Source organism: Schistocerca gregaria, chromosome 2 (genome assembly GCF_023897955.1).
Source record: "Schistocerca gregaria isolate iqSchGreg1 chromosome 2, iqSchGreg1.2, whole genome shotgun sequence".
Taxonomy (NCBI): domain Eukaryota; kingdom Metazoa; phylum Arthropoda; class Insecta; order Orthoptera; family Acrididae; genus Schistocerca; species Schistocerca gregaria.
In genome coordinates this window covers 267,618,540-267,633,866 of record NC_064921.1, presented here as the reverse complement: position 1 = coordinate 267,633,866, position 15,327 = coordinate 267,618,540, and the positions used below count along the sequence as shown (strand labels likewise).

Genomic DNA, 15,327 nt, shown 5'->3' with positions numbered 1-15,327 from the left:
AATTCAAACAACCTGCCAGAAACAGTGTCGCTAACTTGTTTTTCTTTTGGTTGCCCAACTTAAACTTATCACTTCCGGAAGGGCACAGTTTAACTGGTAATGAGTATTTGAGCAAGTGGTCAGTCACGGACCCACAGATATCTGTGCATTACCGCAACATATATAATTTTTTTCTCAACAATTATTTCGCCCCATAACCTACCGTGGAATACTCTTATAAGCTTTTCAGACTGATTCTGAATACCCTGTAAAAGTCAAAAATTGTGTTTATTCAAAAGTAGTGCCATTTGAACAGAATTTTGCAATGAAATGCTATTACATGTTACTCATTGCTTTTTTGGACGAAATATTGATGTACAAATATTGTTATGAAATTATGTGTTATTTAATAAACACAAGGTGTGGTAACTATTTTATGGATGTAACTTTCGAAGGAAAGAAAATGGTAGCCAACATTACAGAGAAATATTTCGTTTTCAAAGATTTTTCTGTTCTTATGGAACACAATTGGATATTGCCTTTCCCACCCCTTCCTTCACTACGGTAACACAGTCACAGCTTATGAACGATCTGCGATACAAACATACAAAGAGTCTTTGTTGCATCACATACTTGATTCCAGCATTATGATAATCAACTTTATGACTCTTTTCTCTTTCTTTCCCCCTGTTGTTGATGACATACTTCTCTGATTGCCTAATAGATATAGTTCAGTATAATACTATTACTAGGAACGGAACTTACACACTTTAAATAACATTTCTGTTAGGATCATACTGGTATTAATATGTCACTAAATGTTACAAAAATCTGTTGGGATGTTTATAAAACTGAGGAGAATAGAAACTATTTATTAATTGGCACAATAGTGGATATAATTTATTAGAACACATTTGGCAGCACCGTACATAATATTGTACTAATCGTCATTCAATCGAAATTCCATTCTTGAGTACATTACAGATTTTTAGGCGCAAGCAGATGTACTTGAAGGCGCATTGACATTTATGCCTAACAAATTGACAAATTTTCTTTATGTACATGGAATAAAGTACAATGATGTCTTTATGTAAAGCAACAGTACTCACTGATTGTGACCTACCTACAAAGGAATAAAGCACAGTGGTATCATTGTGAACAAACAATGTGTGACTCGATGATTAACATACTCATTCTATTTCATTAGGGTCAATGATCACTACGGCGTAACTAATGATTTTTGTTTGTAACCTTAACTACGTTAACCAGGTAGTTACATTGGACAGCTGTAATAAGTTATGATGCTACTTTCTGCAGACAATATAATGAATAACTAGTACTAGTAACATTACTCATAGTAGCATAAAATTATTATACCATTTTAAATACGTTAAATGTTAATATGTACAAATCATGACACATTTAAGAGCATGTTATTTATACCCTATAATACATAATTACAATGGAAGATGATTATTGCACTGTATGCTGAAAAATTCATTTTGGCTGTACAAAAACCTAGTATACAACTACCCATCTCTACAAGGACATTTATAAGAACACAAAGACAGAAGGATGGTTAGCATTTCACGCCCCGTCGACAAAGTTCGACAAACTCGACCGTGAACGTTTCAAAGAAACTTTTGAGGTTTTCGCCTTTTGAAATTTAAGAAAAGTACGGAATGCCTATACCTGGGCGGTTGGACGGGAATTAGAAACATTTTATCATTTGAAACATCACTCTGTCTGAAGTGCTTAAAAGTAACCTTAATGAGATACTTCGTGGACTTAAGATATTGATAATGGTGAACAGAAATAATCTGTCGAGTTATGGAACCTCAAAGGTACGTTTCTCACCAAGCCTATGGTTTCCTGATGCATGCACAGTGGTTCGGTCGAAAGATGACACTTGACGGTCGCTAGGGGCGCGCAGGAAGGGAATTCTGTGTGTAAGTAATACGTTCCGAAACATTATACGCTGGGAGAGAACAAACGCACCGTGAACCTTCTGCTGTGAGCGACGGATTCCTGAGGCAGGAACAACGTATCACACACACACACACACACACACACACACACACACACACACACAGATATACATTCCGAGAGAGAGAGAGACAGAGAGAGAGAGAGAGAGAGAGAGAGACGATAGGAGGGGGTTTTGTGGAATGAAACATATAATGACTAAGTACTATTCATTACAGAAAGAACTGTACCTTACCTACATAATCAACTGGGAGACAAACAGTCTCCCATTTAAGGTGCTTTTCCCGTAGATTTTTGACGTACACATATATTCATTCTCTGTCAAACTATTCTCTTACTATCTGTGTATCTACTCCGTCTTAAAAACACAGTCACTGAATTTTCTGCAAGAAGTCAAGTTCCTAGGCTCTCGCAGCCGAAATCAATTTCTATAAAATTCTTCTATCTTGTAGTCCGTGTCATGTTGTATAAGTAGTGTTACAGGAAATTAAATTTATTTTTTCTTTCTTGGTACACTGAAAGCTTTCCGTTCTCGATAGCTCTGTTGCTGTACCTGACGAATGCCTTACTATTGGCAACAAATCGTTGAGAAGGCGATCTAACTCACCAGAAAGTTTCGTTTTTCGATACAGTGTGCATCCAAACATACATCTCTGTTGCCACATCTAGTAGTGCCTCTTCATTCTATCTGTCATTTTATCTAGCTTTCTCGAAATTTTTCTCAAGCGTTGTGAGCTGGTTTCTTCAAGTCAGGAGGATCAAAGGCTGATCCTTTACGGTGTACCTACTCGTACCTTACCGTTAGTATTCTTCTGTCCATACCTATCGCTTTTTTTCCGTACGTGAAGTCATGAACAAGGGCAGTGGGTACAGTCCACCGCTGCAGTGAAAGACTTCACTTCAGTACCTGATGAATGTTCATTCTTCACAGTCTATTATGCATCCTAAGGGAATGAATCGTTGAATGTCCTCACCTTACTTGGGAATGTGGCTAGAAAGGAAATAGTATTATTTTGATCAAAAAATGACGGGTTGATCTCTCAACTTCTTTTCAATTTAGTTCATCATACGAATATGTATAATTATTTCTGCAGTTCTTCCAGCAATTACAGACAACATAAAACATCTCCCCCTCCCTCCCCAGCCCTCCCCCCCCCCCCCCCCCCAACACACACACTCATGGACAAAGTGGGACTTGAACCCTGTACCTGCACTGTAAGTGGCAAAAACTATAACTCGGAACCACGGAGGTCGTCTTGTAAGAATTACATAAGATAACTACAAACAGCAACATCTATGATCTGTACGACGGATGTGAGAACTGAGTCTCCCCTCAAAAGAAGCAGAAGGTACACAAGTAGGTTCCTGCTGAAAGTGAAAGGTTGCACTTACTCAGACAGGATGATTGTGTAAGAGCTAGAGATCTACGCTTTATATGGTAAATGAAATAACTACGGCAGAGACGAAAAAAATCACATGGAAAGAATACATCGCAATCAATTTACGAAATAAGTGATGCTATACTGGCAAGAAGAATTAAGAGTGTTCACGTGTAAGATGGACTGAACAGAATGTTTCATAACACACCGAAAAAAGACAGGGACTCAGTCTTCCTTCGCTGTCGGACTATATAGTGATAAGAATCTACTTCTGTTTGTCTTAACGAACAAATTTCAAACAATAAAATTATACCCACCCTGCTTATCTCCGGAACGGCATATCACGTCACAAAATTTCAGCGACCTGGAAGTTGTGAGGAGGCCGGCTATGGGGTTCTTTGTTCTCTCTTCAAAGTAAATACATTATTAAGTAACGGTAATGACTGATAGTAAGGTGTTAAGACAAGTTTTGCCGCCGCCGTCGGCGGCGGGGCTGTATACGCGTGGCAGCGACAGATATTGGCGTTCGTGTCCAGCCCTGGGCGAGCGCTTAACCGCCTCTAATTGTGGGCAACGAGGCAACCGCAATCCTGGCCCGCGGGCCTAGCGCCGCCTCCAGTTACACTCCGGGGATTGTTCTGCTCTCCGCCCAGGGGTGTCCATCCAGCTGGGCTCGTGGGTCTACCGGTCACGTGAACCGCCAGGTGACACAAGAGAGATATCTTATGTACGATAACGCCAGATTTTTTATTATTTCTAGGAGCCTCGGAAGAGTCGTTCACTCGACAACACACAGTTATCGCTGTTCATGACCTTCATCACCAAATGAATTCGCAATTGCGAATAAAGACTATCATTAGCTGTAGAATGGAATGACCACAGTGAAAATATGTGTCGGACCGGGACACGAACCCGGATTTCCCACTTATCGCAAGCGGTCGCTTTACCATTTTTTTTACTTAAGAGAGCTCAGTGTAGTTCTTTTTTGTATCATTTATTATCAGATCATGTCCCTATACTTCACATCATCGCTCCCGACATCTTAAAATCGTTGCACGTACCAGGACGCGAACCGCCGAAGTTAACGCAACTAGTTTGTATTCCGTCACCAAACACGCTTTTTTTTTAAACATCTTTTCAGAGATGGATCAGGTAATGGGGTGGCGGAGGCAGTAATGATGATGAAGACAAGACCCAGTCCGTGAGCGGAGAAAATCCCCGACCCAGCCGTGAACCGAACCCGGGCCCCTTAGGACCCCACTGGGCTATCCGCGTACCACTCCCGGCCAGACCCAAACTTCAAACTTCCGTATGTTGTCATCCAAGTGTCTACGACCTGAACTCGTACATCCATTATGTATATTCCTGCACAAGTCAGACGTTGTACTTGAAAGTCGCTTGCCCGGTATTGGCAGATGTCCATGCACGTCCAGAGGAACTTTGCATCGTAATCAGAACAACACAGGCTCTGAAACATCGTATATTTCGCTTCAGCAGCAGGAGCTAATACATAAACTGTTTTACTCCACTGCCAGTAAAAAAAATCAATGTTATGGTAAATGGTGCAGGTGAAAAAACGTCAAGCGTAAGATTAGGATAGGACGCAACTGAACAAATAAAATGTTTCAGATACTCGGACACTTTAACAAAGGAGATCCAAATAATTAAAACCAGAATTATAATGGGTAAGCAAGCTTCAACAGGAAGAAGCAGCTACAATGTGGAAAACTGAACTAACAGCTTAGAAACAGACTGGATACATGTTTTGTGTGGAATGTTTTTTTGTATGGCACAGAAACGTGCACCTGTAGGAAGTAAGATGAAAAAAGACTGGTGGTCTTAGAGATGTGGATATGTGACGTAAAACATAATTTGGACAGAAAAAAGTAAGAATTGAGAAGTATTAGAAGGGTAGAGGGTAAAAAACACAAGCAAGATTTTAAAAAGAAAAAGAACAGGTTAGGAAACTGTCCAAGTGGTCAGCGCTCACTGACAGATGCTTTAGAACAGACAGAGAAAGGAAAAGGAAAAACCAAGGAGAAGATAGCAGTTGGTAGATACGGTGAAAGGAGAAAATCATTGTATGATGCCAAACAGAATGGTAGAAAAGAGAGAAATATGGAGAGCCAGTATTATGTAAAGACTTGTCTAACGACCAGAAATCTAAAAGAGTCAACTCACCTTAGGATTTTATGTAACTATTATAAGCGAACTCGGTGGAAAGACACAATAGTCAGCAGTCAGTCTTGCGCTTGATCTTTTACTAAATTAAGTACTAAATCTTTACAAATTCTTGGTTGTTGACTTTTAGAATACTTTAATCTATACTGAAAATAAATCTTAACCCTAATCAGAAAGGCTGTAGTGACCACGCTGATCAAGCAAAAGACCATAAAAACCTCCGATAAGCTGTTGAATTATGAGAGTATAAATAAATGATTAGTATCATTTTGACCTCACTGAAATCTGAAATCTTAAATATCGTAACCAGCATGATGTCCTCATCAAGTACTTTTTGAGTGTTAATTTTGCTATCTGTAACTTTGTAGCATAGACCAGCTGCAGCAGAAGGTAAGGGCAAATAACAGGCATAGTATACGACGTGTGGTGGCTGTTATGATTGGTGGACCGAAGCGGAGTGCCTGTTTGCTGACGGATCAGCCTCTTCACCCTGGATCATGTAAGTTAAGAGACGAATAAACTGAACAATAAAAATATGAACTCCTTGCCCTTCACATAAAAACTTAACTTCCTGGAAAGTTGTGATACAGGTAAGGAAACTTTTTTTTCTATTTGCATTTGAAATTTCGGAGTCTCGTTAACGCCGAAATAGAGAATGGCTTTTATCGTCCACGCATGAACTGTACAAAGATGAAATCTGAGTAATTTCATTGTTGTGCTTTTCTTTAAAAGTGGAACATCTACTGCAGTGCTATTGGAGTCGGTGGTAGAACATAAAGTTACACTTCTTACATTCCGACTCGAAAGTTTCCGTCAGAAACGTCCTACGGTAAACTATAATCAAGGAAAGCGTTCCCACGGAGAAATCTCAGAGGCAGAAGAAAGGAATCGGTGCATATGTAATTAATCGAATATTATCTGTAAGACTTCTAAAAATTTGGTATTGCGATAGGACTCGTGAGATTTGTAGACCCTCAAAAACAAACTTGATCATCGGAACTACTGCCCTATAAGGACGTATGCAGAACCCCTTGTTTTTCGACATGTATTCTGAAGTGCAAAGAAGACTTATTCTTGCTAACATGTAACATCTATTGATACAAACATGGGAAGACTAAAGAAATAAAATTAGTGTAAAAAGATAGCTAGTAGGTTACAATACGAGACTGACATAGAGATCAGTGAGAGAACTACAGCAACTGGAAGCAATTTCACACCACGCTGAATGAAAGTAGGATCCAGTTTAGGGTATTGAAGGGTGTTAGGATTAATAAAACAAGGAAGATATGTAAGATATGTTACCATGAGGTAAGATTCTTTAGTAATGATGCAACTCTTTACGAGTAACAACAACGGTTTTCAATTTGTGCCATGACAGTTATGTTTGTTACTACCACAGACTTCCACTTTAAAGCTTCTTCATTAATATGCTTCATGTTGTACTCGATATGCGCACATGTATATCTCGCGTAGGTAGAAGTATAAAATTGTGTTCTCATATTGCCTGTCAAATTTAGTTCATTAGATGCTTAACGTAGAAAGCGGTAAGTTTATTGACTGTCATACCATCTACAAGTTAACTACACCTTTTAAGTGTCGATACTTCAATTCCTTCCCCATTTCACGCAAGAAAGTGGATATACACCGTTGCACTAGATCCAAATTACATATGCTCTTTATTCCAGAGAATTTTTGTAACACTCACGAAGGAAATTTTCTCTGGCAAGATGAGCAGAACACAAGCAGCAACTGAACCATACGATATGCGAAGTGAAGGAGTCATTAAAATGTTGATGAGTCACAAAAATACTGCTGCTTTAAAGCACAGTTTGAAATTCAAACAAGATTCTGTCTATGAATAAGAACGCAATATATAGCTCTAAGCATGGAACACTTGCTATGTGTCGGTTTGTACAGTTGTATTGGAGCTAACATTGCCAAAAACGCTGTGCCCTTAGGAGTGCACAGTCCCCCCCCCCCCTTGTGAAGTTCTCACGAGTTTGGCTCTCAAAAGCTTAAGGATTCAAATACGTAAAGTGCTTCATGCGCGGCATCTGGAACGCTGTAACATGATCGTTTGGGTAAATGAGAAGAGGAAATGCCTGATCAAGGGAGCTACGTTGATGTAGGGTTCAGTAAGTAGGTTACAGGAGGAAGCGCTTGGAGAGGTAGTTGGCGCGGGATTTTAGGGAGGGGAGAACTTTACGTCTCTCTCCTCTCTCTTCTCTGTCTCTGTGTGTGTGTGTGTGTGTGTGTGTGTGTCCTCACAGCCACCTGACGCTGAGTTGTAGTGGGAGAGGCGGGGACGTGGGGACGGCTACATAGAAAAGAGACAGAAAAACAAGAGAGAACCTAACAGAAACAATCCTCCTCGCCTTCGCAGAAGACGACTGTTGTCTTTATTCTATATGACTGTGCCCTTTGTGAGCACCAATGAAACTACGTCTGTGCGATATAGCGAGTCAGGGAATTTGTAACGTACTTGGTGTTTGTCCTTTGACATCCGCGCGGTCTCCTGCAACCACGACGGACTATTACGAAACTGTTTTGTAAATAAATAACACGAAAAACAAAGACTATCGACATCGTCTCCTAACCTAAGCAGAATCGAAACTTACAGACTATACAAGAAGCAAGCTCCATGTACGACCCTACAACAAACCACACGTAAGTACAGACACAAATAACAGCGAATATTACTGACTGCCGTAAAAAAAATTACACCGCAAGTAGAAAGTGTATATATTTCATATAGACAGCTAGAAGAAGTGAGCGAAAATGCGAGTTAGTTTTTGCAATATATGACCCTAATATTTGACCTAAAACTGAAGTTAGTTCTCAGTAATAAATAGTAGACCAGAATTTCTTTTTTACAACACGAAGTTCTGATATGTATTAACTTTAAGAAATAGCGCATTTTATGACATGATTCGTAGATAAATATACAAATGAGCTAAATGACAAGGAGAATGTTACATATTTACATATTTAAAATATTTTAATTGATGTATTCGTGTCTGTTTTCGCCATACACAAAAATACGCTATAGACATTGGTAAGCTCCTTCATTTGTAGAGTTCTAAGACGCGGGATGTACAAAATAATGCGCACGAACTCGAAATTCGTTAAGGCACCTTAATCCGGCTGCCCTCGTCCAGTTATTTCGCTCTTAAGCTTCAGCATCCATCGGTAGCGAATGAGGCAATTGTCTTTGTTATGCACGTGCTATACTCCTAGAAAGAGGTTGCGAATGGTAAAATAAAGACCGAAATCGTGTGACACATACGAGGCGCCGAAGCTGACGAGTAGTGTCTTTGTCATTGCGAACTTCGTTGCGGAAGAGATATCAATCGCCTGGGCCGACGAGATCGTTGCAAATATCGAACGGTTCAAATGTAGTATTCCCCTGTTTTTAAGTAGGCCTTCATAGTCATCCCCTTCCGTCGACGTACGAGCGCAATAACCATTTACTTAAGTCACACGTAAAACAATCTACGTGTGTGTATAGATGTACGATAAGAATCTAACTTTTCACGTCGGCAGTACTATTTCCAGATAAGTATAATACTGAACGTCACTCTTCCACTGTTCCTAAGTTATTTCAATGCTCGACATTGTCTCTGGGATTATATAACGATAATACAGCAAATTTAAGTCATGTGAAAGCCGATAACTAAAGGAGGGATTAGTTCAGTCATGTTCATTTAATGATATAGTATCTATTTCATCTGGGAATTTAAAAAAAAATCGCTGGGGCAATCAGTACCAGTGCCAACATTAACCACTGAGACGGAAAACGTCTGAATATGTTTACAGAGTACTGTTGCGAATTGTTTGCTGTTTGTTTTGTTCTCGGAATGGGTGACTTGGTTACCTACTGGTACACAGTAACATATGGTATGTCTGTGCTTTGCGTGAAATTGCTACAGGGAGGAAATGACCGGCGAAGCGAAGTGTGCACCTAAAAGAACAGCACTGCTGTCCGGTATCACATAAGGTACAATATGTCCACCACGTCTGTTTTTAGTATTCTATGCAGTATCTAATCCAGAAACGGAAAAGTAAGTAAAAAGAAAAAAAAGCTTAGGTGACTGTTTGATGCCGACCGGCTGCACAACTGCTGCTTCATTCTCTACCCTAGAGCTACACTGGGCGTCGCAATCGATAGATATGTGGGTAGCAAATTGCTTAGTTTACACTTAAGGGTGGCTTTAGAAATCGAAGAAGGTGTTTATTTTACGAGTAGCCTATTATTCTTCCTAAAGGGGCAACGTGATATCTGTATCGTTACCCGTGGAAAAATATTTGGTAGTACGACGAAATCGAATCCGATCGTATATCTGGAAGTCCTTCGGGTTCATCGTTGAGCAGGAATTTCGTGTAGAGGATAACAATACGGGATGCTAAGGATTGCACTTTCATTTCTTTATTTTACAGGAGCGAAATAGTTGCTCCCATCAACCTATGAAATGCAAGACGGAACAGTAGAATCCAAGCCGCAGAAATGAAATTTCTAAGAGGCGTTAAGGGCTGTGCAAGATGAGATAGACTAAGAAACGAAGACGTAAAAGCAGAGAGCTTGGTATATGTGCTAGAAATGAGAAGATCAAGTCTGTTCGACAAAGCTGGCTAGAACATCTACAAAGAGCGCCAGATTCAAGAGTACCAAAACAAGCCTTAAAATTCGGGTCATTAGGTACAAGATCCGTAGGGAAACCAAGAAAAAGATGGGTGTATTCTTAGAAGACGGAAAGGCCACTGGCCTAGACTGTGATGAAAAACAGTACAAGAGGGATCCAGCAGTGTTTTAGGTATCATTTTCGTCTTTTTAATCTTTACGTAGACAGCTGTTTGGCGTATTTTGTAGGTTCTAGATGCTTTGTCTTCTATTTTAGTTTATTAACAGTGTGAAGACGACCACTGACTGATCGAAACAGTAAATAAAAGATCATTGTGAAATGCATTAGTTACCATAACGTAAAAAAAGGAATGCATACGTGTAGAAGACGGTACAGTGCTGCCTTCGTCGGCAGGCACACACTCTACCTAGTCAAGGGTTATTACCTGACACTGGAAAAATATTCGAAATGTAGAGTCTTTGGAAACGAGCTACTTACAGAAGGCACAAAACTGCGTCATCATACGTTGTCTCGAGGTGCTCGATGGAATGAACGTAATGACGTTCCTGGAAGGATGACGTGTTTTTCTTAAGGACCAGGAGCTCGACAGTTTCACATTTCGGTGAAATGAACAGCACTCGTTCGTTTGCGCTTCGCCGCTCAGAGCAGTTCCTGAAGTACACGTAATGCCACACGTTCGGGTAGCAACTGCGGTGGCGGCTGTTGGGACGTCGCCGCTGGCAGTCGCAGACCAGCGCCGTCAGAGTTGGTCGGCGTCCTAGGACGGACCCGCACGGCCGAGCAGCAGGCGAACGACGGCGGCGAGCGCCCCGACGGCGAGCAGCGCGGGCGAGTGAGCAACGGCGGCGGCGGCGCCCGGGCACGTGCTCTTCACCAGACCCATGTACAGCTCGCGGAAGCGCATCATGTTGTTGATGCTGTCGATGTCGTCGCCGGGCATGCGCTGCGCCCGCGACAACACCAGCGTGTAGGGCGAGCGCTCCGGGTTGCGGTCGCAGAACGTCAGCACCATGTGGTCCTCCACGGCCTTCAGCACCAGCACCACGCCGTCGAAGTGCTGGTAGTTCTCCCGCCGCGTCATCGACCCTGCACAATGGAAACCATTAGACATTATTACTAGAACGAATTTCCACTCCGTAGTGGATCTGAAGTTTCCTGCGGGTTAAAACATTGTGCCGGTCTAGTGTTCGAACCTGGAGCCTTATCCTATCGCTGTCAACTGCTCTGCTGATTGAGGTACCCAGGAAGGTATGAGATGAACTGCCGGAAGGAAAGCTGTTTGGATAGGTCGTGAGTCGTTTGGTAGCTTTGGAGTTGTTTTGGAAATTTGTGGTAAGTTCGTATTGGACCAAACTGCTGAGGTCATCGGTCCTTAGGCTTAGCCACTACTTAATCTATTAAACTAACTTACGCTAAGGACAACACACACACATCCCGAGGAAGAACTCGAACTTCCGACGGGGGGAGCCGCGCGAACCGTGGCAAGGCGCCTCAGACAACGAGGCGGGCAGTTTTGGTACAGTACATAAATGACGTAGTGAATGGCAGGACTGGTAGCATTGGAAGGAAAAATGAATGTGTAAGAGAGGAAATTCGAACCGAAAAATGGCTCTGAGCACTATGGGACTTAACAGCTGAGGTCATCAGTCCCCTAGAACTTAGAACTACTTAAACCTAACTAACCTAAGAACATCACAAAGATCCATGCCCGAGGCAGGATTCGAACCTGCGACCATAGCGGTCGCGCGGTTCCATTCGAACCGATGACTTTTATTTATTTATTTATTTATTGGTACATAATTAGAACAACCTTCATTCAGCGTTAGTCTGTTATGCATTTTATGTCCTTGCAGAATATAAATTGCATTTTAAAGTAATAGAAATTAGCTGATTACGTAACTTCAGCGCTTTAATGTAACCAAAGGAATAACTTTTCATGCAAGCAGAATTTACAAGCACAAACATTAAAAAAAAATCCATATAACTTCTGTTGCTACTTTGCGCGCAATGGAATGTTTTTCATCATGATCGAAGGCTGTTTTATTGATATGTGTGAACGTTGTTTAATAACAAGAGACAGATGTTTTGCAGAAGTCGAAGAAATATTGGAACAATATTTGAAAAATTTTGCTTTGCAGTTTTTTTAGATTTTGCCTTTTCTGTGAGGAAATCGCATTTTCTAGCACTATATGATAAATCTGTATAGCTTTTCTATTTTACTACAAGATCCCTCTGCTTGACTTTACATATCAACAATTTTCGAATAAAACCTGAATTAAACATTGAAATTTTGATACAAACATTGTTTATTTTTAAGTAAAAGATAGGAGGATAAGTATGTAAAACAAAACGGTTCTGTATGTTACGCTGCCCTTTATACACCATGTGATCGAAAATATCCGGACACCTGAAATGACTAACAAACTCACAGCGCCATCCACCGGTAATGCTGGAATTCATTATGGTGTTGGCCCACCCTTAGCCTTGATGACAGCTTCCACTCCCGCAGGCATACGTTCGGTCAGGTGCTGGAATTTTTCTTGGGGAATGGCAGCCCATTCTTCACGGAGTGCTGCACTGAGGAGAGGTATCGATGTCGGTCGGTGAGGCCTGGCACGAAGTCGGCGTTCCAAAACATCCCAAAGGCGTTCTATAGGATTCAGGTCAGGACTCTGTGCAGGCCAGTCCATTACAGGCCGGGTCCAGCCGCACAGTCCATGACTGCAGCGCCTGACACCGCTCGGCTAATCCCGCGCTGCAACATGACGCTTTGCCCCTTATGAACTTGATGAATAGATTGATTGGAATTGTGTCATAAGGTTGTTGTATCCTCTCCTGAGGAAAGGTGCTCCACAACTCTCGTAACGGATCGTTGACAACTCGGACACCGGGAAGGGGACAGAGTTGACATCCGAGGTGCACTCAGATGTTTCCTGCATGGGATAGGTCTTTTCTGGCCACAAAATTACCTCGAAATCACTCAGCCGTTTCATAGAGACAAGTACCATGTGTGGACGAGCATTGTCCTGTCGCAAAATGGTACCACGATACTGTTTCATCAGAGCAATACATTATGTACAGTTGTGCCGTCCAAGTTCCCTCAATCACTACCAGACACGGCATGAATTCACTAGCGAAGACTCCCAACAAGTTGACACTGGTAATAATAGGACTCCTCCACCAGGTCACTGCCATATTCGCCTGCGATGCTCACGCAGCGTAGTGCAATACCGCGTTTCAGCGCTGAATACAGTGCGACGCAGTGCATCAGCAGCCCATGCTTCCCAGTCACGGCACCAGGGCTCTTTGTATTGTAGTGTTAATGGGAACATAGGCATGGGGCTGTACTTCCACAGTAATGTTGCTGCTCCGCATATGTGGACAGTCTTCGTCCCCACCCATGAGATTGGAATGTTGACTTTTCGTCAGGGCGCTCGTGACATGATGTCGAGCACCCTCCATCTCAAATCATGATCATCGTCATGATGACCCTGACTGTTGCAGGGAGTCCGTTCTTGTTCTCAGATGGCAGGCGCAGTGGTGAAATGGTTACGACGTGTTTGGTACACAATACGGTCATCCTCCCTTGTGCTGGTCAGACGTGGGTCGGCCATTACTTTAACGATGGGTTTGCCTGCCCATTCCCATGCTGTCTAACATCGGGCTGGTGTCACATCCGAATGATCCATAGATCTGGATATTGCACGAGTTGACCAGTTAGCCAAATGCACATCGACAATAAGAATTGACACCCATAATAAGACTGTCTTCTCAGCTGCGGATAACGCTGTTTCACAATAATACATGGCATCTCCGTGTCTTTTACAATGACAACTCAACATCTAACGCTGTTCATGTTACTTACATGTCCTACAAGGCCTGGTAGCAACACTAAACACGAACACCGCTAACGTACTCTGGTGGCCGTTCTGCTATAATCATTTACATGCCCGACGATGGTGCGTGCATATACGACGTTGCGTCGACAGCGGAACTATCTTCTGGGTGCTTCACTTTTTTTGTCAAGCGGTGTAAACATAATTAAATTGTCTACGTTCAGTTATGTATGTTTATAACATTAGATAAATTCTTTAGCATGTATTTTCTAGCAGTATTAGTCAACATTTCTATGTTTCTGCGGCAACGTCTTCCTCAAGCGAGGGGCGTGAGAAGGTATGCAGGTGTTTCTACTTCTCTCTCTGTTCCAGTCCCTTAAGTCCGATAGTGCTTAGAGCCATTTGAGCCCTAGGCTGGTGGCATTCTCTATCTCTCACAGGATCAGTAACACGTTGTGCTGTTGCACTGAACTGTGTGAGGATGTCAGATGAAGATGGTTACTGTACATTTGCTACAGAGCCAGGAATCGCCATCCACAGCCTCTCATCTCGCAGCGCAACGCTTCATTACCAATTCGCCTTTCATTATCAGTTCGCCCCAAGCTACAACCTATGCAGCCATGGTCTGCTTCGCGAACACAATCACCGAACTGAACTGTAGCCACCATCACGACTCGCTTTATGTTTCATATCTACGTTTAAGAGATCTGCGTAGTCACTGTCGTCGCTGGCTGAGTCGCATCGTTGGGTTAGCAAGTATTTTAATTTCTTGCGCCGTCGGACGTCGCTGTGCACGATATATCACTTTGCTTGCGTTGCAATAATGTGTGTATGCAGTTCCTTTTGCGCGAGTTAATACCTCCAAGATGCGTCAAAGATTCGCGCGCCTCTCTAGATCGTTGCTTCGTACGTCGACATTGGTCGGACAACACACATGTAGCGTTCAGTATCATGATGTGTGCTCCTGCAATGAAGAGTGGCGTGCTACAGAGTTCCAAAGTCGCCATACAAACAGCTGTCATCTTGGTTACACCTAAACCTCTATAAATGTGTGTGGTAGGGGCCATGCTCGGGTGAAGTGGATGATGACCCTGTGGGAATTATTTCATTCTACTCCGCTTTGGTGGAGATGAATTAACTGTTTTGCCAATAATTGTATTTGTTCACATACGTCCCTATTCTTTGCTTAACCATCTGCAACTGTATCTCTCCATTATTGCTTACACTTTATTCACGTTTCGCCATCGTACCCAGTAAATGGCTCCGTTCCTTCGAAGCTGCAAATCTATGGCGTATATTCCCACAATAACTGTTAGGGATTCTACT

At 42.1% G+C, this 15,327-nt stretch overlaps 1 protein-coding gene across 1 annotated transcript in view; it reads right to left on the bottom strand.

The window, feature by feature from the left end:
• Positions 1 to 261: 261 nt before the first annotated feature.
• The window catches only part of LOC126336854 (uncharacterized), a 145,173-nt gene continuing 130,107 nt past the window's right edge, over positions 262 to 15,327 (bottom strand). Inside the window, exon 4 of the mRNA XM_050000947.1 lies at positions 262 to 11,251. Within this exon, the coding sequence (XP_049856904.1) occupies positions 10,923 to 11,251 (329 nt within the window). The 3' untranslated portion in view covers positions 262 to 10,922. The remainder of the gene's footprint in view (positions 11,252 to 15,327) is intronic.